This window comes from Carcharodon carcharias, chromosome 9 (genome assembly GCF_017639515.1).
Source record: "Carcharodon carcharias isolate sCarCar2 chromosome 9, sCarCar2.pri, whole genome shotgun sequence".
NCBI lineage: Eukaryota > Metazoa > Chordata > Chondrichthyes > Lamniformes > Lamnidae > Carcharodon > Carcharodon carcharias.
Window position 1 is genome coordinate 34,170,806 of NC_054475.1, and position 23,399 is coordinate 34,194,204.

At 42.2% G+C, this 23,399-nt stretch overlaps 1 protein-coding gene across 7 annotated transcripts in view; it reads left to right on the plus strand.

Annotated features, from left to right (window-relative positions):
• itpr3 (inositol 1,4,5-trisphosphate receptor, type 3) overlaps positions 1-23,399 on the plus strand; it is a 312,431-nt gene that overhangs the window by 58,874 nt on the left and 230,158 nt on the right. Inside the window, exon 1 of one of the 7 annotated variants that reach the window (XM_041195911.1) lies at positions 65-111. The exons of 5 other annotated variants lie outside the window; for them this stretch is intronic. In XM_041195911.1, coding sequence (XP_041051845.1) covers positions 93-111 — 19 coding nt within the window. In that variant the 5' untranslated portion in view covers positions 65-92. Of the gene's footprint in view, positions 1-64; positions 125-23,399 lie in introns of those variants that run through there. One more of the 7 variants, XM_041195912.1, reaches the window with a different exon arrangement.

Here is a 23,399-nt window from a genome sequence, read left to right on the forward strand (position 1 = left end):
GACATCACAATCTGCCTACTCTGCATACTTCCAGCACACACACACCAATGCTTGCACCAACACACTTACCAAGATGGCGTTCAGTGTAGACCATGCCAGAAGTGGATGGAAGTGAGTGGAACTGGTGGGTTGCCGTTTTACAACTCAACCAGCATCCAAAGAACCATAACTACCTAATTCTGATGTCCATACCTCTGTGCTGTGTGGTTTTCTAGCAGATGCCTTGAATGAACCAATTTGCCCCATGCTCTTCCCGTTAATTTAACTTGAAAATTTACTTTTTAAAGACAGATTTTCTAGCTGTGTGAAATTTTTCTAAGGGAGTAGCAAGTGGATAATACTGATACGGTATATTTGGAGAAATGGTGCCACAAGGTTTAGTTTTCATTGTGGACATCAAGAGAGCTTTTTCAACACTCATCGTTGATTCATCAACTTCCTCCTTTGGTTCCCTAGGGAAGAATTTTGCACCCGTCGGGGATAATGTTCAGGAGCGGGTGCTTGTGGGTGCGCCTCCGATCGGTGCCCCCAATCGGTGGCATGGCGCCATTTTACTTGGGCGGGCCAATTAAGGCCCACCCAGCGTACGTCCACCAGGAAACGCAATGCACTCCCTGTGCGGGTGGGGGGGAATCCCTAAGCCGAGAGTGCGCTCTTTCATGCATGCGTGTGAAAGAGCGCACTCATCTCCCTGAGGCTAAGTGCTGCCTCAGGGAGATTGGCACCAAATTCAAAAATGGTCAATGCACAAAATTAAAATTTCCCTGACATGTCCCCTCATGTGACATTGCCACATGAGTTGGGACATGTCCATCACTTTTATTCTAACTTTTATTAAATTTTGAAAAACCTACTTCCGCCCGTGGATGAGGTTTACTGCTTTTCTGAAGCCCGCCAGGGCTCCTGGCCTGCCCGTCAACCTTAAGGTTGGATGGACAGGTCCATTAACCAGTTGGATTCGTTTTTAAATGGCCTCAATTGGCCGTTGACAGGTCGGCGGGCACACTGATTCGGCTGTGCCCCTGCCAACCTGAAAATTGAAATGACGCGGGGTGACGTCGGGAGTTCTGCCGACGTCATCCCGCATCATTTTATGTGTCGGCGAGCAGGCCCCGCCCCTCGGCTCGCTGACCTCAATATCCTGGCCCTAATGTCAACCACCATTCTCAGCTAAAAATAATTATACTTTCTAATTGTCCAATCCTAGTAGACCGTGATTCCTTGCTTATGCGCGTTATAAGAGTCACTGAAAATGATGTGCTGAGGTGGCATTTGCCATGGCTGTTTTGTTTGATATAAAATGTGGTATGTTGCAGTTTGGGTTGCCTGCCCAATGTGTGTGACCCACACACATTTTTTGCGAGGCTGCATGCTACTAACAAAGCCTTGCAAAATTGAGCCTTAAATCTACAGAGACTATGCTGAGACTTTATAATTCACTACTCAGACAACACTTGTTGTCACGTACTACATCCAATTTTGAGAGCACATTTCAAATGAGACTTAGTTGCATTGGAGAGGGTACAGTGATTAACAAAAAGAATTATGCAAAGTTAACATGCAAGTACAGTGAACATTTCGGAAGGCAAATGATATGTTGGCCTTTATTGGTCGGATGTTGGAATACAAGGAGGTATTGCTACAATTGTACAGGGCTTTGGTGATATCATATTTGGAGTACTGTGCACAGTTTTTGTCTCCCTACGTAAGGAAGGATATATTTGCCTTGGAGGTAGTTCAGCATAGGTTTACTAGATTGATTCCTGGAATGAGAATGTTGTCCAATGACGAGAGTTTGAGTAATATATACTCCCTGAGAGGTGATCTCAGTGAAACTTATAAGATTCTGAAGGGGCCTGACTGGGTAGACGCTAAGAAGTTATTAAGTTACTGGTTGGAGAATCTGGAAGGAGGGGGCATATTCCCAGAATAAAAGGATGATCAATTAAGACTGAGATGAGGAGAAACTTCTTCATTTCAAAGGGCTGTGATTCTTTGGAATTTCCTACTCAGGGTTGTGGATGCTCCATCATTGAGTATATGAAATCAATAGATTTTTGGACTCTTAAATTAATCAAGATGTATAAACAGGCAGGGAAGGGGGATTGAGGTCAAAGATCAGCCATGATTTTATTGGATGGCAGAGCAAACTTAAGAGGCTCTAAGGCCTTCTCCTGTTCCTATATCTTATGTTTTTATAAGAGGGTTGAGGAAAGATCAGAGAAATTTAACATCTAGACAGTGGTTTAAAGGGTCCCCATTGAGTTTTATAAGATATTAAATGGTAAAAATAGGATAGATTCAGGATATGACACCCACAGACTTGATTTCATAATTTGGACAATCTTATTATAAAGTTTTCTGGGCACTGACAAAATTATGATCCTATTGGCATTTCAACTCCTTGAGTTTTGAGTATCTTACACTGATGACAACTGACTGATAATTTAGCTTTTTTTGCACTTTTAATATATGAGTTAGATAATAATGAGTTAAGCAATGTAAGTAGCACAGGAAGCATAGAATCTGGATCTCCAAAAATTTATCAGGCAGCTTTGAATCAAGAGTAGGCCATATAAAGGTATTTTAGTCAGAGACAAAGACAGAGTTTATTCAGCAGCCAGATTTGAGATTCTGCTTTCTGTTGCAAAATGGAGTTTTGCTTGGGAGATCCACAAAGGAATAGAAACAAGTTAATACAAACCTTAAAACAATACAAACTTATGGCACATGACTGGTAGATCAAAAACATGATTGTAGCCTGAAAACATACAGCAACCCATCCTATTACTCAGCGGAACCTGGAATACAATGTGCCAGGATGAACTATCACCTGTTAATTACACTTGTTCATTGCAGATAGAAAATTTCTATTTTCCTTCAATTATAACAGGAAGAATCCACATCCAAACTTTTTCGATGGAATATGCATGTAGGCATGTGATATAATTTGCAGCTAAGAAATTGTCAATTCCTCAAAATTTTTCTTTGTTAATAACTTGAAGGCTTACATCTGTATAGTGCTCCTCATGTAAAATAACATCTGCAAGCACTTTTTTAGCAGGGAGAGGGTACTGCTGAGCAGCAAGTAACAGGATTTTGGGTACTGAGTGAAAGCATCGTCTAAAGCGTGAGGTTGTTAAAGTTCTTGCAAACATAGAAAGAGGAAAGGCAACTTTGAAAAGGAGTTGCAGTTGCAGGTGTAATGCCAATGGTGGAGGGGAAGGAGGGCAGAGGATAAGTGGTTATTCAGAGTCAGAGGAATGAAATATGTGCTGACGTATATAACTGGACAATACTCCCCAGATGGGATTTGACAAGGCCATGGAAAGTTTTGGGAAGCTGGATAAGAATTTGATGCACTGGGGTACAGGCTGTTACATGTATCAATTGAGGTTAAATATATATAGGTTGAGGTCATTTATTGGATGGTTACTTGAGCATAACTAAACAGACACTTCCTGACACAGGGTGTGAGTCAGAGGCATACAGCTATAATGATTCACTCTGAATAAATCTATGCCAAGTAAAGATTGGCTCTGGTTTCTTCCTTCACAAACTGGCTATCAGAAACGTATCACAAGCTACCAATGGAGCTTGACAAGGGTCTGGATAATGGAGTGTAGAGAGGCATCTTTGCCCAAAATATTTTGGATTGGTTGAAGTTTGTGGAGATGAGGTGCTGAAGAGTAGAGAAAGTTTTAGAAATTCATCCTCCCATCAGAAGGAGTGTGTTGTGGAAAGTGGAATAAGGCAGTCTTGGTGATAGTCCAAGCGGAAGGTTGAAGTTTCCTTGCAGGATTAGCGAGGCTGCTAAACTGATACATCACGGTCTGAGGCTGAACAATAAGCCAAGTAGATTGATGATGTCAATACTCACCTAAGTGCTGTCAAGAGGTGAATGGGGTGTATTCAGTCTAACTGTAGGAAGTTTGACTGTTCAATATTTGACCTTAAAAGGGCAATTAAATGACAACTGCAGCACTCTTGGAATCATTGGCCAGAGAAATAGAGTTTGATGTAATTGATGAAGCTCATGGATGATGTGTGTGCCTCAGTATATGGATAGTGAATAACATAATTAAGTTCTCATACAAACCATGCAGAAACAGGAGAAAAAGCTGTTTGAGGGGATCCAAGGAGACTTCTTGCTGGAATTGCCCAATTTGTGAGCGGAAATTGGATGATCCTAATTGAAAAATGTGCCCCTAGATCTATTACCCAGGATCAACACCCAATTTGTCATGTGCAGTTTTCTATGGTGCCTAACTGAAACAGGAGCTTCATTTAAATATTAGTTTGGTCTATGGACCTTCACCATGTCAATTCCTGGCATCCAGGTGTGCATGACTTCCTTTTGGAATCATATCCATTTAAAATGTGCCCCCTGGGCTGCTGGCTAATTATCAAGTACACAGAAAGTCACAATATTAGAGCATATTTCAATCATTTCTTAACCATTTGTTTTTTTATTTTTTCCTGCTGGCACTGAGATTCTCATGAGCCTTTGTGCCATATTTCCCATTGGGAATATTCCTGGCTGGGTCAATTGGAAGAAGAGGATGAGTTGAGGGCCAGGCTATATGAGAGATGGCTTGTGCCAGCCCTCCCGAAGCATTGCATCTGTACTCGTAGACAGAGGTAAATGTATCTCATTTTAGCAGATGATCAATGCCTGTAAAGGGTTCTTTTCTCAGAGGAAGTTGGGTATCTGAATACCTCACTAGCTATATCATTTTGCTTCCTCAGGATTATCCTAGTCACAGTATGTTACGCTTACAGCGATATCACATGAAAGAAAACATACCAGTCTGATCAACAACCAATGTATTCTGATTAGCCACATCTGTCAAAGTGCACTCCCATCCACATCTGCAGGTCTTGGATAAGTTTTGCCATGGGATTTTGTTCTCCTTACAGCCAGATGTAAAGACCTGCACCTATCTGTGCCTGTTATGCAGTGTAGGATTGGCACATTCATTAAAAGTAGTGATGAGCTTCAGCCTAAAAATTGGTACAACCTCTTTGCAGGCATGTTTCAATGAAAACCTTGCTGATGGTACTGTGGAGTTGAACCGATAACCACCATTTTGCTTTTACAACCATCAATTGAGTCAACTGCTGAGAGGCAGTGTCACTTTTCTGAAGATTCAAGTTAGTTCATTTGGTTTCCTTTCCTTTGTCTGGTGCATTCCCACCAAATGTCAGGGCCTGCAGGAAAGAAGGGAAGAAAATGGGTAGTGGGCAGGAACTTGGCAGGAAATATATCTCAGGCTGGGGGGCCCCCCACCTTAAACCAGCTTATATTTCACCTCTCTCCCATTTTTACTTAGTTCTGTTGAAGGGTCATGAGGACTCAAAATGTCAACTTGGTTCTTCTCCGCCGATGCTGCCAGACCTGCTGAGTTTTTCCTTGTAATTCTGTTTTTGTTCTGGATTTCCAGCATCTGCAGTTTTTTGTTTTCATCCCTAGCTTTTGTGAATAGAAGGTTGCAGATTGAAGCACCCAGATGGCTCAGCAAGTTTCTCCAAGAACAGTTTGGTAAACTGGACAAAATATATTTACCTAAAACCAATACATTTATCACACCTCTTGTTGTTTTACATGAGCATTACGTATCTTCCCATGTAACAATGATAGTGAATGGTGTTTGGCTTCCTAGACAGCTAATCTTCTTGATGCTTGGTTCCAAACCCTCTTGGGCTGCACAATGGTTTTGATTGATTCTTGGCTCACCAGCTCTACCAAAGCAGGAAAATTGATGATGCACTGAGAAAATCTACTATAAATCATTTGCCCTGGTTTCGTATAAGTATATGGAACTAGTGCCAAATCAGAGAAGTTTTATATTAACCACCCAGCCTTTCGTAAGCACAGGATAATGCACAGTCACTGGAAATTTATTAGTAATTCATCCTTAAGTAATGCTTGCACTACGTAGTTCTCAAAGTTAGCATTTGTTGGCAAGTGGAATCTATCTGTGAGCAGGGGGATTTTTTCAACAAATGTCTAATACTGGAGTTAAAAGCAGAATTAGAAATTCATACAGACCCAAGGGGGACCTAAGGAGAACCTTCAAAATTATTATTATTGCAGTTAAAATTGAACCTGTGTAACCTGATTAATTCCAGTTTGATGACAAACAAAGCTTTGATGCTAGAAAGCTGGAAAATTTTTAGGCTCACAGTTCACTTTTAGCACCAGTAGAGTAGAGCGCATTCATTGCTTGATCTCTCTTTGAAAAGTGAATTGAGATTGGTAGTCCTGTTTCCACTAATTTTAACAGAAAATTACAGGTGAGTAGCACAACGCAAAAGTACTGACAGACCAACCCCAATATTAACAGCCACTACCTGCTGGGAACCAGCTGAGGGATAATTTAAATAACAGGTGCCAGTTACTTCCGTGATGCTGCTTCCTCCTCATATTAATTTGATCTTTTGGCAAGAAGGAGACCCAAAGGAAGGTGGCGGGTTCTTGATATCATTTGGACCTGATCTATAATATCAGCCAGAGGCTTGAGCAGGAGGGTAGGTGGGGAGGTCATGGACATGGAGGAGTGGGGAGGGGTTGGGGGGGGCAGGGCAGGGGTGTTGGTTGGGTTTGGGGGGGTGGGGGGGGTGGGGTTCGGGGCAGTTGGACATGTTGGGGATCCAGGGTGTGAGGTAGCAGTGTTTTCTTCCCTATAAGGCAAACCTACCAGGAGCCTAATCCTGGGCCAGAAAAGGCCCAGAAGGCATGACTGAAATTTATTTTTCAGGCTTTCTTGTGGGCCTGCAGGTGTAGAAGGCATTATCTGCTTAACAAATTGCTTGAGATGCATTAAATAATTATAGTGCTGTATTGTAATTTGCTGCTAGCTTGAAGTACTGATTTCAAAATTATGCCCTGAGGAAGCACCATTTTCAAATGGCGTATTACGCCAGTCTATGATTAGTAAGTGATAAATTACGATGAAAAATAACATTTCTTTGTCAATAAAAGATTTAAACTCTAGCCAATGGTCTGGCTTATTTTGTGTATGTGACAACAATTTCCATTCAAGTCCTGTGTAGGGGTCTACTCAGTTTCCACTGTCTGGGAGATGTGATCAATACCTAGTTCTCCTGATTCAATCATATTGCTTATTCCAAACTGCCTTTATCTTTTTAGAAAGAGTTGCTGCCTCTTACATTTCAGTGGGATTGGAAATAAAAGTGGAAAGCGCATTGTTAACTCTTTCACCTACACACCACACCCATTACCCAAAATATATCATAACTTTGTGTCCCTACCTAAATATTCAAAACTTAAAAGGTCTCAACAGACCCTTACCTTAACTGTCTAATCTTTAAACTCCAATCTAGCTCACTTGCCTGTGCACCAAACTGATAATATCTTGGAAACTGATGTTAGAAATTCTTGATATTTCTCAGTGGGCAATGATCAAATTTGTATTGTGCCGACTGCACAAGAGTTTTGATTTCTTATAGGCAAATATAATGGGCAGGGTAATTCCATTTTTCCCCAGTAATAGGCAGATCTGATGCAAATCTAAAGTGTGGGTGTCTCCTCATTCCCAATTTAGATAAAGGAGCAGTTACTGTAGGGGGGATCTGGAGTTAATTGGCTTATACTTAGAATTGTCTGACTGAGAAGCAAGAATTCTACCAACTAAGTCAAGTTGTGAGTCACCTTGGCTCAGCCGGAAGATGTCTTGCCTCTGAGTCAGAAAGATGAGAATATAAGGTGCACTGCCCTCCAGGATGTGAGCACTTAATCTAGGGCGCTACTCTTATCCAAAGAGATGCTTTACGAGAAGTGCATCCTCTGCATAAGTTGTGAAACTGAGGCCCTGATTGCATACCCATGTGGAAATGAGAAAACCTATTGCAACGAGAAACTGTCCCAGGGTCCTGACAATCAATTCTTCTGTCACTACACCCCAAAGAACAAACTAACTGGTCATTTATCTCATCTTTGTCTGTGCGATCTTTTCCTTTATCTGTCAATAGTAATTCACTGGACGTGAAGCATATTGGATGCTTGAGAAAGAGGTCACAAGGAACTGTGTAAGTGCAAATCTATTTCCTTTCTGACATCAATGAGTCAGATGCAAAGTTTTAGATATATTTATCCAGTGGCTGTTTTGGATTTTGAATCTTCAGCATCTCCCCTTTTTCTCAGGGTAGGTATATTGTCCTAAGTGCCCCTATTCCACCTTGCATCCTTATCCCATTGAAATTCAGATACCATCATTGTGGAACTGCTTCACACCCTCAGTCATTTCTTTATCTTACTAACTAAACTGTTTGAAAATCCAGGCTTGTCATTATCTGTTTGCTATTTCATCATTTATCTCTTCACTTTTACATTTCCCAATCTTGTTGACTTCTCATTTTTGTTTGCCAATAAAATCAATAATTAGTCATTTTATATTTATGTTCCAGACATTGTGAGACACTTGTCATGGACAGAATATATGTGCTCTCCTACTGCCTGTAATCAGTATGTTTTGCATGGGAAGAGGTTTATCTCAAGTGTATATTTCAATTAAATAATTCAACAGCAAGTTTTTGTGAGTTAAATAAAGAATATTGTTTATTCACTCACACTTAACCCAGAATTAACACAACATCACAGAATTGCGGCAGAAGCTTCTGCCTGTTGGACGGGCTGGTCGGGAGCGGGCGCAGGCAGGTATGGAGCCGACCACCACCCTCCATCGGCTGCGTGCCGCCATTTTACGTGGGCAGGGCAATTAAGGCCCACCCAGCATGATGCGTGCCCGGTAGCACTCAGTGCTACTTGTACAGGCGGGGGGAGGAGGGAGAGTCGGGGTCTGAAAGTGTGCAGAAATCTCCCTGAGGCAAAGAGCTGCCTCAGGGAGAATAAGTTCAGATTTAAAGTTTAAAATAAAGAAAGTTAAAAATTATTTATACATGTCCCCTCATGTGACAGTGTCACATGAGCTGGGACACGTTTATGAAACATTTAAAAAATATTTATTAATTTAATAAACCCTCCATGAAACGTCATCCCATCCATGGATGAGGTTTCATGCAAAATGCGAAGGCTGCTTGGGCTCTTCGCCTGCCCACCAACCTTAAGGTTGGACGGGCAGCCCTGTCAATTCCCTAAATTGGTTGATTAATGGCCTTAACAAGCCTTTGACAGTCCGGTGGGTGCACAGCTGCCTCCAGCATGTGCCTGTTGAATGAAAGATTGGAATGACATGTGGCGACATTGGGATGCACACCTGAAGTCACCGCCTGTCATTTTACGTCATAAGGAAAATTCTCCTCTTGGTCTCACACACACACGCACATGCATAAAGGTTGAATACAGATAAAGATAGTGCACTTTTACAAATCAAGTTAATTCAGACTCTGATATATGGTCTCCATTCCCCCACGTGGCAGGCACGTGGTTGCTTGAACAGATTCAATGATCTAAAGTTGATGTGAGGCTCTTGCAAAAAGAAGGTTTCATAGCAGGTTGTGAGGTTTCTTGTAGTCAAATATCTAGGAGGTTGGTTCACAGGTGAACTTTGAAACTGGAGCATGTTAAGTACTTTAGCTGCTTGATGACTTGCAGCTAGTTTCAGAGTCTGGTTCTCAGCCTGGCTGATGACAGATAGTTCTGATGGATCTGCTAGGTCCTTGGATAATAAAGGTGCAGTCCCTGAAACCAGTTTTGATCACATGACTTCTGGGCTGACATTTCTGAGGCTGACTCAGTCTAGTTTGGCTGGGCTGGGGTGAGGCTGGGGGTGATTGTGATGCAATAGAAGGTTGATAGTAGCCATTGAGTTTCTATCTTCCCTTTTATCCAGTATGAAACGTAGAGACATGCAGTCAGGAAACTCCATAGGTTTTAGGCATTGGTTCATCCTTAAACAATGAGATGTGTGAATTCCAGAAATGGAAGGAAAGTGCCCTCACCTATGTCTGTATTTAATTAGGTATCTACTGAAGACTTGATGCTGTCTGTAGTCCAAACACCAAAAGTCACATGATATACAGCAGCCATCTTAACAACTTGTATCCAGTTTTTACAAGTACTGACTGTAAGTTCATAATATGACATGCCTTTACTGGGAATGGCACTCTACTTTCAATCTGACAGTTTCTTGTAGTATTGAATGGATGTGAAGTCCTTCAGAAATTCCCTCGTGTTTATCAGTAAACTCAACTGGAGACCTATCATGGTTAATAAATTTAATTCAAAGTGATAATTTGGTTGTCATCGCCTAAATTTAAGAGCAGTGGTCCTGAAATTACCATGTTCTTAATAAACAATGTTGAAATCATTACTGATTTATGAAATTTGAAGTATGCAATGGCAGAGATTTAAGGGGATATTTCAGAATACACAGAATAGATACATTCTGAGGAAGAAAAATTCCAAGGGGAGGACCCACCATCCATGATTAATTAAGAAAGTTAAAGATAGTATCAAACTTAAAGAAAAAACATGTAGGGCAGGATCTTCCCCCCATTGGGGGCGGGGGGTGGGGGGTTGGGGCGGTGGCGGTGTTGTGCGGGAGCGGGCGGGTTCTTGATCAGCACTCCCAATTGTGGGCGCACCACCATTTTACGTGGGTGGGCTAAGGCCCACCCAGCAGGACATCCACCAGGAAGTGCTACGCGCTCTCTGTGCGGTTGGGTGGGGGTTGTGGATTCCCTGAGCCGGGAGTGCGCTCTTTTGCGCATGTGCAGGAAAGAATGCACAGATCTCCCTGAGGCTAAGTGCTGCCTCAAGGAGATTGGCTCAGGTTTGAAAATTTCAATAAAGAAGGGGAAAAATATTATTGACATATCCACTCATGTGCCACTGTCACATGAGCTGGGAGATGTCAATTTCTTGTATATAAACATTAAAAAAAATTTTTAATACCCTCATGAAACCTCATCCCTCCCATGGATAAGGTTTCATGTTTTTTCAGAAGCCCGCCTGGGCTCCCGGCCTGCCCGCCAACCTTAAGGCTGGATGGGCAGGTTCACTAATAATGTTAATTATTTTTTTAATGGCCTTAGTAGGCCTTTGACAGTTCGGTTTACGCGCAGCTGATTCATCCCGCTTGCTGAACTGAAGATTCTGCCTGTAATTGTGCAAAGATGAGTGGCAGGTCAGAAGATTGGACAGAATATAAAAAACAGCAAAGAATGACTAAATGATTATTAAGGAGGGAACATTAAAATACGAGAAAAAGCTATTTCGAAATATAAAGACAGATACTAAGAGTTTCTATAGATATTTGAAAAAGGAAAGAGTTAACAAAGTGAGTGTTGGTCCTATAAAAAGTGAGTCTAGGGAATTAATAATGGAAAATAAGGATTTGGCAGATGAATTGAACAGGTATTTTGCATTGGTCTTCATGATAGAGGATACAAGTAACATCTCAGAAATAGCTGTAAATCAGGAGATGGAAGGGAGGGAGGAACTGACGTAAATTACAATCACCAGGCAAGTTGTATTGAGCAAGTTGTTGGAGCTGCGGGTTGATAAGACCCCGGGTCCTGATGGACTTCATCCTAGCATCTTAAAACAAGTGGCTAGTGAAATAGTTGATGCATTGGTTTTAATTTTCCAAAATTCCCTAGATTTGGGAAACGTTCCGTTAGATTGGAAAAGAGCGAATGAGACAAAGCAGGAAACTACAGGCTAGTTAGCTTAACATCTGTGTTAGGGAAAATGTTAGAAGTTATTATTAAAGATGTTATAGCAGGGCACTTAGATAAATTCAAGGTAATTAGGCAGAGTCAACATGGTTTTGTGAAAGGGAAATCATGTTTAATCAATTTATTGGAGTTCTTTGAACGAGTAACATGTGCTGTGGATAAAGGGGAACCAATGGAGGTACTGCATTTAGATTTACAGAAGGCATTTGATAAAGTGCCACATTAAAAGTTATTGTAAACAATAAAAGCTCGTGGTGTAGGGGTTAACATATTGGCATGGATAGAAGATTGGCTAGCTAAAAGGAAACTGAGGCACAAATGAATCATTTTCTAGTTGGCAAGATGTGACAAGTGGTGTGCCACAGGGATCAGTGCTGGGGCCTCAACCTTTTACAATTTATATAAATTATTTGGATAAGAGGACCGAAGGTATGGTTGTTAAATTTGCTGATGACACAAAGATGGGTAGGAAAGTAAGTTGTGAAGAGGACATATGGAGGCTACAAAGGGATGTAGATAGGTTAAGTGAGTGGGCAAAGATCTGGCAAATGGAATATAATGTGGGAAAATGGACAAAATTGTCCATTTTGGCAGGAAGAATAAAAAAGAAGCATATTATTTAAACGATGAGATATTGCAGAGCTCTGAGATGCAGAGGGACCTGTGTGTCCTAGTACATGAATCGCAAAAGGTTAGTATACAGGTACAGCAGTTCAGAGAAGGTTTACTAGACTAATACCAGCCATGGGCAGGTTGTCTTATGAGGAAAGTAGGACAGGCTAGGCTTGTATTAGCTGGAGTTTAGAAGAATAAGAGATGTCTTGACTGAAAGATCCTGAGGGGTTTTGACAGTGTGGATGTGGAAAGGATGTTTCCTTTTCTGAGAGAATCTAGAACCAGGGGTCGCTGTTTAAAAATAAGGGATCATCCATTTGAGAGAGAGAGATGAGGAGAAATTTTTTTCTCTCAGAGTTGTGAGTCATTAGAACTCGCTTCCACTAAAGGTGATGCCTTTGAATATTTTTAAGGCAGAGATAGATTCTTGATAGGCAAGGTAGTGAAAGGTTATCGGGATAGGTGGGAATTTGGAGTTGGGATTACAATCTTATTGAATGGTGGAGTGGGCTCGAGGGGCCGAGTGGCCTACTCCTGCTCTTAATTCATATGTATGTTCAGAAGTTCTAAAATTTAGAAAATCATAAAAGGACGCTACACGGCCCATCAGGTTTGTGCGCACTCTTTTGAAGAACAATCCAGTTAGTCCCATTTCCCTGCTCTTTCCACGTAACCTTGCAAATTGTTTCTCCTTCAAGTATTTATCCAATTCTGCTTTGAAGGCTGGTATTAACTCTGTATTCATGCCCCCATCGGGATGTGCATTCCAAATCCTAACCATTTGTTTTTCCTCATATGACCTCTGGGTTTTTTTGCTGGTCATCTAAACTCCATGGCCTCTGGTTATTAATTCTTCAGCCATTAGAAACATATTTCTTTTTACTTATTCTATCTAAACCCTTTGAAATTTTAAACACCCCTGTCAAATCTCCTCTTAGCCATCTCTCCTCTAAGGAGAACAATCTCAGGTCCTCCAGTGTATCCACACAACTAACTCCTCATCCATGGAATCATACTATTCTACCTTCTCCTAAACCTTGTATTCTTTCCTAAAGTGTGGCACCCAAAATTAGACACAATGGACGGGATCTTCTCATCTTAGTCCTGGTGCTACGGTGGGACCATTTTTAGATTCGGAACCTGATTCCCTGAAAAGCACATCCGGCAGTTGCTCTTTGGCGGAGTAAACCAATTGTCATCCCATCTTTGGGCTTTCCAATCAATTAGGGATGGCTGGCAGGCTGACATGTCCATTGAGTCAGAGGAAGGATTTCTAATTAAAGCCACCAGGACATGCGTAAAGAAAGCTCACTAACACTTTTTTCACGCTGTAGATCATAAGACCATAAGACGTGGGAGTGGAAGTAGGCCATTCGGCCCATCGAGTCTGTTCTGCCATTCAATGAGATCATGGCTGATCTGATAATCCTCCATTCCACTTTCCTGCATTTTCCCCATAACCCTTGATTCCCTTACTGATTAAAAATCAGCCTATCTCAGCCTTGAATTTTCTTAACAACCCAGCCTCTACAGCCCTCTGGGGTAAATAATTCCACAGATTGGCTACCCTCTGAGAGAAGAAGTTCCTCCTCAACTCTGTTTTCAATGGGAGACCCCTTACTCTGAGATTGTGCCTTCTGGTCCTAGATTCTCCCACAAGGGGAAACAACCTCTCAGCATCTACCCCTAAGAATTTTATATGTTTGAATAAAGTCGCCTCTCAGTCTTCTAAATTCCAATGAGTACAGGCCCAACCTACTCAACCTCTCCCCATAAGAAAATCGTTCCATACCCAGGGTCAACCTCGTGAACCTTCTCTGGACTGCCTCCAATGCCAGTGTATCTTTCCTTAGATAAGGGGACGAACGTTGTTCATAGTATTCTAGGTGCGGCCTAACTAGTGCCTTGTATAGTTTTAGCAAGATTTCCCAATTTTTATACTCCATTCCCTTTGAAGTATAGGCCAACATTCCATTTGCCTTCCCTATTACTTGTATGTTAGCTTTTTGGGATTCATGCACGAGGGCCCCCAAATCCCTTTGTGCTGCAGCCTTCTGCACTATTTCTCCATTTAAATAATATTCAGCTCCTCTGTTCTTCCTGTCATACCCTCACACTTTCCCACATTATATTCCATCTGCCAAGTTTTTGCCCACTCACTTAGCCTGTCTATGTCCCTCTGTAGACCCCTTGTGTCTTGCCACTTGCCTTCCCACCTATTTTTGTGTCATCTGTAAACTTGGCGATAGAACATTCACTTTCCTCATCTATATCATTAATATGTATTGTAAATAATTGTGGCCCCAGCACTGATCCCTGTGGCACTCCACTAGTTACAGGTTGCCATTCCCAAAAATGTCCCTCTTATCCCAACTCTCTGTCTTCTGTTAGTTAGCCAATCCTCTATCCATGCTAATATACTACCCCCAACAGAGAGGTGGGATAAGGGGGGCATTTTAGGGATGGCAACCTGTAACTAGTGGAATGCCATAGGGATCAGTGCTGGGGCCACAATTATTTACAATATATATTAATGACTTAGATGAGGGAAGTGAATGTACCATCGGCAAGTTTGCAGATGGCACAAAGATAGGTGGGAAGGCAAATAGCAAGGCACAAGGAGTCTATAGAGGGATATAGATAGGTTAAGTGAGTGGGCAAAAACTTGACAGATGGAATATAATGTGGGGAAATGTGAGGTTATGGCTCCTATCTTATTAAGTAGCCTTATGTGGAAAGTTGCTGTCTTGGGCTCTCACTCTTATCTGGAGGTGCTGCTGTGGGGTCCAAGGGGCTGCAGTGAGGCGAGTAATTCCAAGGACAGGAGGAAAAGGACAACCTCTCCAACCAAGCAAGTGTGGATGGAAGTTACAATCCAAGCGCAGCATTTGACAGTTGACATTAGCAATGACAGGGGACTGAAGTAGGTGGGGGTGGGAGTTGATGGTGAGAGGAGCGAGTTTATACTGCGAGGTGCCTATTATATGTATTTGTCAATGGATAATTTTTACCCATGATGTGTTGATACTGGTGCTCGAGAACATGACATTTTAGGTAGGATTGGATTCATTTATGGTAAAAAAATTCTCATGTGTGTTCTCAGTACATATAAATTTTAATGGTGGGAAGTGGTGTTGTGCACAAGTATGTATTTCCACCTGAGTTGATAATCTGGGTTGCAGCCAGGTAGTATAAACAAGGAAACCTAAGATTGTGGCTAAAACATGATTGTACCTTGTATGGCTAAATTGAATAGCCTTTATATTGTGATCTTCATACATAGGTCTAGGCCTCCTCAGCTGGATTGTCAAAGCGAGGTTGGGAACTCGACAGCTGAATAATTTCTGAGTACCAACACCGCGCCACAACTGCATGGCTCACGTGGTGCTATTTAGAAATGTAATTGCCCTGATTGGGCAGGAGGCGAGTTTAGCATCCAATTAATGGTGTCAAATGAGTGAGAGCAACAAAGGCAGATAGCTGCCATGATGGGGCCTGCTGTTGCCTTGCTGAAGAGAGCAGGCATAACCTTGGAGGATCAGCAGCCTAACTGCACAGGAAAATGGCCATATTGCCAAATGAGAGGTAATGTGCATGATCTGGTGCAAGATTTCCCAAGTCCTGAGACGTTTCAGTGTTTAAAAAAAAATCTTTCACTTCTCCCTGCATTGAACTTGACCACTGTGCACTAACATGCTACCAGACTGTTCAGTTTCGTCAAATTCACCATTGAAAATTGAATTCTCGCTCTCCTAACCCGTTATCAAGCTCCTCAAGGAGCTTAATGGCCCATTAACTGGAGGCGAGCGTATTTCCCCTTTCCCTTCCCCTGCCCTCCCTTTGAAAATCAAATCACATCCCTGAGATATTGGGACCCAGAGAGGCCTTCGGGAATGCAATTTTTAGATCCCAATCCCAACCCTGCTGACAATTGAAAATCCAGCTCTTTGTATCTGTGGAGGCAAGAGAATGTTCAGGTTTCTCTTTCTCAAGTATGTGGATGAGCACAGTTAAGAATGAACAGATTTTTAAAAATTTGAAGATGATGTTTTGCTTGATTTTATTGTTAACGTTGACATTAGACTTATATTATGATTGGATCTCAGCATATATATTATTTTTTGTTATGGCACAGCTGGTGGTAAATGCTGAGCTGCCCTAATCCCAAAGGGAAAATTGAAACTGCTGCCGCAAATGTTTTGCAATTTGTATGTATTTCAAGATGCTTGCCTTGAATTTCGTAATAATAAGGCCACTGAATCTTATAGGTTTCTTGCAGAGCTAAGTTAAACCTTTATTTTTAAAAAAATGATTTTAAGCACATACATAAGTTTACAAATTACTACTATGATAACTCTTAGCTCCCCTAGTTAATCAAACTCCCAGTTACACCTCCGTTAAGGCAACAGTAAGACGCATAGGGGAGAATTTTCTCCCCGTTTGGGGGGGGGGGGGGGGGGGGGGGGGGGGGGGGTGGGCTGGCGCGGAGCTGATCGGTGCCCCCAATCAGCTGGGTGCCGTCATTTTATGTGGGCGGGCCAATTAAGGCCCACCCAGTGTGACATGTGCCTGGAAGCGCTGGGTGCCCTATGTGCAGGTTGGGGGTGGGGGTTGGGGGGGGTGGTTGCTTGAGTTGGGAGTGCACTCTTTCTAATGCATGAGGCACAGAGGTGCCTTGGGGAGATTAGTTTTAAGTTTAAACAGTCTAATAAAGTGTTGTAAAAGTTTTTATGACATGTCCTCTCATGTGAAACTGTCACATGAGCTGGGACATGTGCATTAATTTTAATAAAATTTTTCTGAAAATGTTAAACCTTTCACGAAATCTCATCCTGCCCTTAAGGTTGGATGGGTACTTTTCTCAATAGGCTTAATTAGTTCATTAATGGCCTTAACAGGCCTTTGAGAGTTCGGTAGGCACGCAGCCGACCTGAAAATCTAAATGACGTGCGGTGATGTCAGGATGCACGCCCGATGTCACCCCGTGTCATTTTATGCCTCAGTGAGCGGGCCCTGCCCCTGCTTGCCGAGCTAAAGATTCAGCCCATAGATTTTAAAAGACCCAGGCAAAGTAACACACATACCCTGAATAGTCAAATTCAAAGTGAGTTTTTCTCAGCTTCAGTTCCTTATAGACAGCAGCTTAAGACTCAGATGCTGGAGTTAGATCTTAAAATGCCTTCCCTTGTGCACAGCCTTCTCTCCTTAGACATATTTTCCCCTTTGAATGCAAATTCCCATTGTTTCACTATGTCTTTGGACTTTACCTCTCTGGTAATAAAAATCTATCATAGTACCAATTCTGCCAGTAATCCTTGGGAAAAATAAACACACTGTTTCTTAACTTCTCCTGGTTAGTTGAAACATTTCACCCCCTCTTTTGAATTCAAGCTACTTTGGTTTATTTAAAAATGAAAATGTTCCCTTTACATCTCACATTCTAAAACTTCCCTCATGTTTACCTATTTAACATTTCAAACCTAGCTTATTTTCTGATACATCAAAGCCTTCAGACCAGCTGCCTTTAATTCAATTAAGTCCCCCCTCCACACATACACGTAGACACAGATCCCCCTTTTACTCTACATTAAATTCCAATAATATTATGAAAATGATTATATCTTCCTGACATTATACAGAAGTGTCCAGCTAATTAAATTAAAGCTGAGTTCTGGTAGTTGTAGAAAATATGCAATGAAGTTATTCCACAGCTAACAATTAAAACAGTACTTTTCAATTGAAAGATCCATTCTTTGTGGATTGTGGACTTGCACTTAGCATTTCATGCAATAATCATTTGACCTGACCTGAAATTACTTTGAACCCCAGTGAGAATGGGGCAGGAAAGCACTGCTCATTAAATCTATTGCATACTTTTTTTATATATTGAAACCCATTGTTGAATTGAGCCTTTATTAATGGCAGATAGATGGCAAAAACAATTTAATATTCACAGTCATACTGTTCAAACTGTGATAAACTTTCCAGAAGGCCTGTATAAATGGAGATCACTCAAACAAAAAAAAACATGACAAGTGAACACTCGGGGTTATTTCCTTTTATGTTTGCACATTTCTTTGGACTGCTGGTATCTGTGCCTTATTGTTAAGTACTAGAATTTGTTGCTATGTGATTGTGGAACTGGATCCAGAAACAGTACGTCTGAGCAGCATGTTTGTGCATGGTAGGAGAATAATGTTTTGGCATATTTTCAAGGGAGTATCCATTGGAGAATGATTTTTTTTGTTTGCACATTGATTCAAAAGGAAACTAACTCAAAGTAAATGAGGAAATAATTCTTTCAGTGGCACCAGGGATACAAATCTTCACTGAGAGAATTTGAAAAGAAATTTGTAAGGGATTTCCTCACTTTTTGGTTGAGCTACTAGAAAATAAATAAATAAATTACACTTTACTTACCTGCTATAGACAGATAAATAAATTCCTTCCCTAATATGTATTTTACATATATAATTTTTCATCTAACATCAGCATTGCAAGACAAAAAAGAACAAGGCCCATTTAATTCTATTTTACCAGCCCGGGTATACTGCAACAATGATAGAGTTGTTGACTGATCATGGTTGTCAATCAATAGCAACCAGGCATGAGGTAAGGAAAGCCCACCAGTGGTGGAAGGCTTTGGGAACCATTGATCCAGAGTAACATGTTACTCCCAAACTTACTATAATTATTAAATGTCTTGTCTATAATTACTCATGTAGCATGGCCAGAATTTTATGTTCCATGAGTGGGCGTGGGCCCAACCCAAACGGTTGTGAAATTGTGCTAGATGATGTCGGGCGAGCGTCCCGATGTCAACGTGCACTCGCGCGATATTTCGCTTGGCGGGTGGGTGCGGTAGCCGGAAGCGCACCCGCCGACAATTAAGCGGGCAATTAAGCCCATAAGCAATGCAATCAACAGCGATTTTACGTGGCCTATCCACACTCACAGTTGGCGGACGGGCCATTCTCCCAGGCAGCATTCACATTTTTGCTCAAGCCTCGATCCAGGGCGGGATGAAATCTCTGTGGGGGAATAAAATAAAGAGAGATATCTGAGGACTGGGTTTTTTATGAGATATGCTTTTGGGTGCTTATTTTTGCTGCATGGACATATTTTGCAGCATTTTTGTCATTTCCTTTAGTCTGTGGAGGTCTGTAGCTCCCTGGGGGCAGCTGTCTGATTTCAGGGAGCGCTGTCGAAGTGCTGACCTGCACCCTCAGTTACGTTGGCGTCTGCCCTCACCCCAGCAGCACACGTTTCATGCTGGCTGGCTGTTAATTGGCCAGCCAAGGTGAAATCGCGGTCTGGGGGCCGATCGTGGCCGGTGGCCCATTTCCCGTCCACTCCAGGGCCCGCCGATCGTGCACGCCTGATGACTGAAAAATTCAGGCCCATATCTTAAAATATTTTCTGGAAGAATTATTATCCAAAACTTGGTGAAAAGAACTTGGTTTTGTGGAGGGTATTAACAAATCATGAGCGGGGGGTGGGGGGGGGTTGGTGGTGGTAGAGTGGCCATTCCAGAGCAAGGTGTTTAAAAGTGCAGGGATTCAGGAAACTGTCAATGTTCAGGCGAATGGAGAGGGGATGGGGTAAGAGAGGCAAGTTTGAGAGGATTAGAGAGTTCAGAGGTGGTATTGTAGATCTTGGGGAGGTTATAGAGATTGGAAGCGGGAAGACAATGAAGGGAAGAAAATTTTAAATTACATGGAATATGCAACAGAATCGAGTCATTTGATTGATTTAGTCAACACTCACAAATTTCCTCGCATTCTATCCGCATCATTGTAGCTCTTCATATTTTTCTATTCATTTCTCTCTAATATGCTCACAGTTCCCTTTGAAAACATTTAAGTTATTTGCCTCAAGATTTCCTGTGGTAGCACTTTCCACATTTGAATCTCTCCCTGGATAAAGAAATCTATCCTATTTCCTTACTAGATTTATTAGTAATTGTCTTGTATCTTCAGCCCCTAGTTTTGGATATTTTCCTGGCCCCTTAGAGATGGTGTTGGAGGCTGGCGTACTAGTAAACTAGAGGAGAAACCATGTCTGGGCAATTTCCTGATGCATTGCCACCTCTGGGGGACTTACCCAGGAGCAGGCTAGGAACAGGGTCAGCTGCTTGCTCCACTGGGAGTAGGTAGCCAATTTATCCAATTAAGGCCCCACGCAGAGCCATTTTGCAAAGATGATGTATTTTACTGCTATTGGAGCACTCCCCTGCCCACTCCAGCAGCTCACTCAAGGTGGCCTCTCAGCGGTAGCCTGAGGAGCCATCGGAACCAGAGGCTCCATGCCCCAGTGATGGGGCTGCAATGATAGGGATGAAAGGCCACAGCCCCATTCATAGTCCTGCAGAGGGATTTTCTCTCTGCTCCCTGCTGGTTTCAGGTATCTTTGTTTCATTATTCCTATGCTGGCATTTGATGGTGCCTCCATGTTGAGGTGTCCTGGTGTTCACTTGCCTGCCACCCCTCTCCCTGTGTAGCTGCCAATCTGACATTGCTGCAGGCTCTCTGATTGGCCTGCAGCCTTGGGAGCCCAGTCACCATCATCACATCGTCCCGTCGATTAAGATCAATGGTGAGATTCTGGAAAATGTGGACCTTTTTCCATAACTTGGGAGCTCGACGAAGGCAGACAAAGGCGATGAAATTCATCACCACCTCGTGTGTCAGCCCAGCCTTCAACTGACTGAAGAAAAGAGTATTTGGTGACCCGGACCTCCCAACCTGAGACTAGGATCATGGTTTACTGGGAAGCAGTGATACCCATGCTCCTATATGTTTCAGAGACTTGGACAACCTACAGCAGGTGCCTCAAAGCACTGGAGAAGTACCATCAGCTGTGCCTTCACCAGATCCTCCAAGTCCAGTGGCAAGAAAGGCGCTTAAACAATAAGCCAACTTGCCCAGCATAGAGGTGGTAATCTCGCAAAACCAGCTCCGCTGGGTGGGGCATTTCATTCGTATGCCTCACACCAAATTCCTGAAGCAATTGTTTTACTCGGAAATCAATCATGGCAGGAGACTTCCAGGAGGACAGCAGAAACACTTTAAAGATGTCCTCAAAGCATCCCTGGAGAGATCAAACATCCCCGCTGACTCGAGGGAGTCCCTGGCTTGTGGATGACCAAAATGGAGAAAGTTCATTTGGGAAGTCACTGAACACATCGAGAGACTGCGATGGGGATGTGCAGAGATGCAGTCAAAGCATCGGAGGGACCGCACAAATCACCAAACAAATCACCTACCCAACCCTTCAAGTACCATCTGCCTCACATGTTCCAGAGTCTGCAGATCACTTATTGGACTTACCAGCCATTTCAGAATCCATCAAACCAGAGTAGAAGCAAATAATTCTTGATCCCGAGGAACTGCCTAAGGTACTGTGGAGCTGACTTAAAAAATGAAAATCATAACTGATCTGTTTGTGGACAATTAGCGCAATGTTGCATAATTATTGTCATTGTTCAGTGGAAATTGGGCACATTATCCGAGCCTGACTTTATGTGCTAAGTGAATGACTACAGGGGACTGTGGAAGAGAAGGGAAGTTAAAGTATCTTTCAAAGTGATTGATTTTAGAGAAGTCAATTTTATGAAGGGATAAGTGCTTAGTTGCTGTAGTACTTACTCCAGTATGCCCCAGTGCCTCTAATTGTAAGTTACAGTGGAACATCCATTATTCATCATATCCCTTGGAGGATTGCAGACATCTGGATTTACCTGAGTGATACAGTAGTATTATAGGCATGGGAATGAATCCAAGAACGATATGAGCTGATACAAAGAATAAAAAAAAATTATATAATTTTATTCACCATAAGTAAAGGAGATGAAATACAAATACCAAAAGAGGCTGTGCAATGCAGGAAACTCTTGAAGAAAGCTTTGTCCAATTAAAATTCTAGCAGAGAATAGGACCATGGATAATGGAGGTCCAACTGTTAGCAATTTTGTCAAAGCATTTTCTTTCTAACCAAGAGTACCTAAGAATTTTCTTGGAACTTAGAATAAGTAAAGAATTATACAAAAAGTATTAATGAATAATATTTTACACAATATTATTTTTCAAAGAATAATTTAATCAATCCTTACAGTTCTTCCAAAGTAATGACATCCCTTTCAAATTTAAAGGAATGATTGGTACGTAGTATGTGATGGCACAATGTCAAACACACATTTGTGATGTTCATCATGCCATACTCTTTGAGGCAGCAAATATCCTGGCACAGAAACTTGCAATATTAATATTTCTAAAATGCATTTTGCACCAGCCTTTTTAATGTTGAAAGAAATGACTGTTCTATTGACTCATTCTTAACATTGGGCTGGATTTTACCATTGGTGAGCAGGGGCGGGGCCCGCTCGCCGACATGTAAAATGATGCGCGGTGATGTCAGGTGGAACTCCCAACATCACTGCGCCCCATTTAAATTTGCAATCAGCTGCACCCCAGCCGACCTGTCAATGGCCAATTGAGGCCATTGACAGATCAATTAATGGAATTAGTGGACCTGCCTGTCCAACCTTAAGGTTGGCGGGCAGGACAGGAGCCCTGGCAAGAACTAGAAAAAACATGAAACCTCATCCACGGGCGGGATGAGGTTTCATGTAGGATTTAAAAAATTTTAATAAAGTTTTTTTGGAAATTATGAACATGTCCCAACTCATATGACATTGTCACATGAGGGGACATGTAAGGAAAATTTTATTTTTCTATTGTTAGCTTTTTCACATCTAAAACTAATCTCCCTGAGGCTGCACTTCGCCTGAGGGAGATGAGTGCAGTCTTTTGTGTGCATGCGCGAAAGAGCGCACACTCAATTTTAGGAATCCTCCCCTGCCTGCACAGGGAGTGCATAGTGCTTCTGTGTGGTCATCACGCTGGGCGGGCCTTAATTGGCCCTCCCACATAAAATGCCGCACCTCCGATTGGGGGCGCCGATTGGAGGCGTGCCTGCACGTGCACGCATGCGCCCGCCCATCAACTTCCCCCCCAATGGGGGGGGGGGGGGGTTGCAAATTCAGCCCATTATAACTAACTACTATTTGGATGACAATAAGCACAGCTCTATGTACACATTTGGACAAAGGTGTAAAGCTT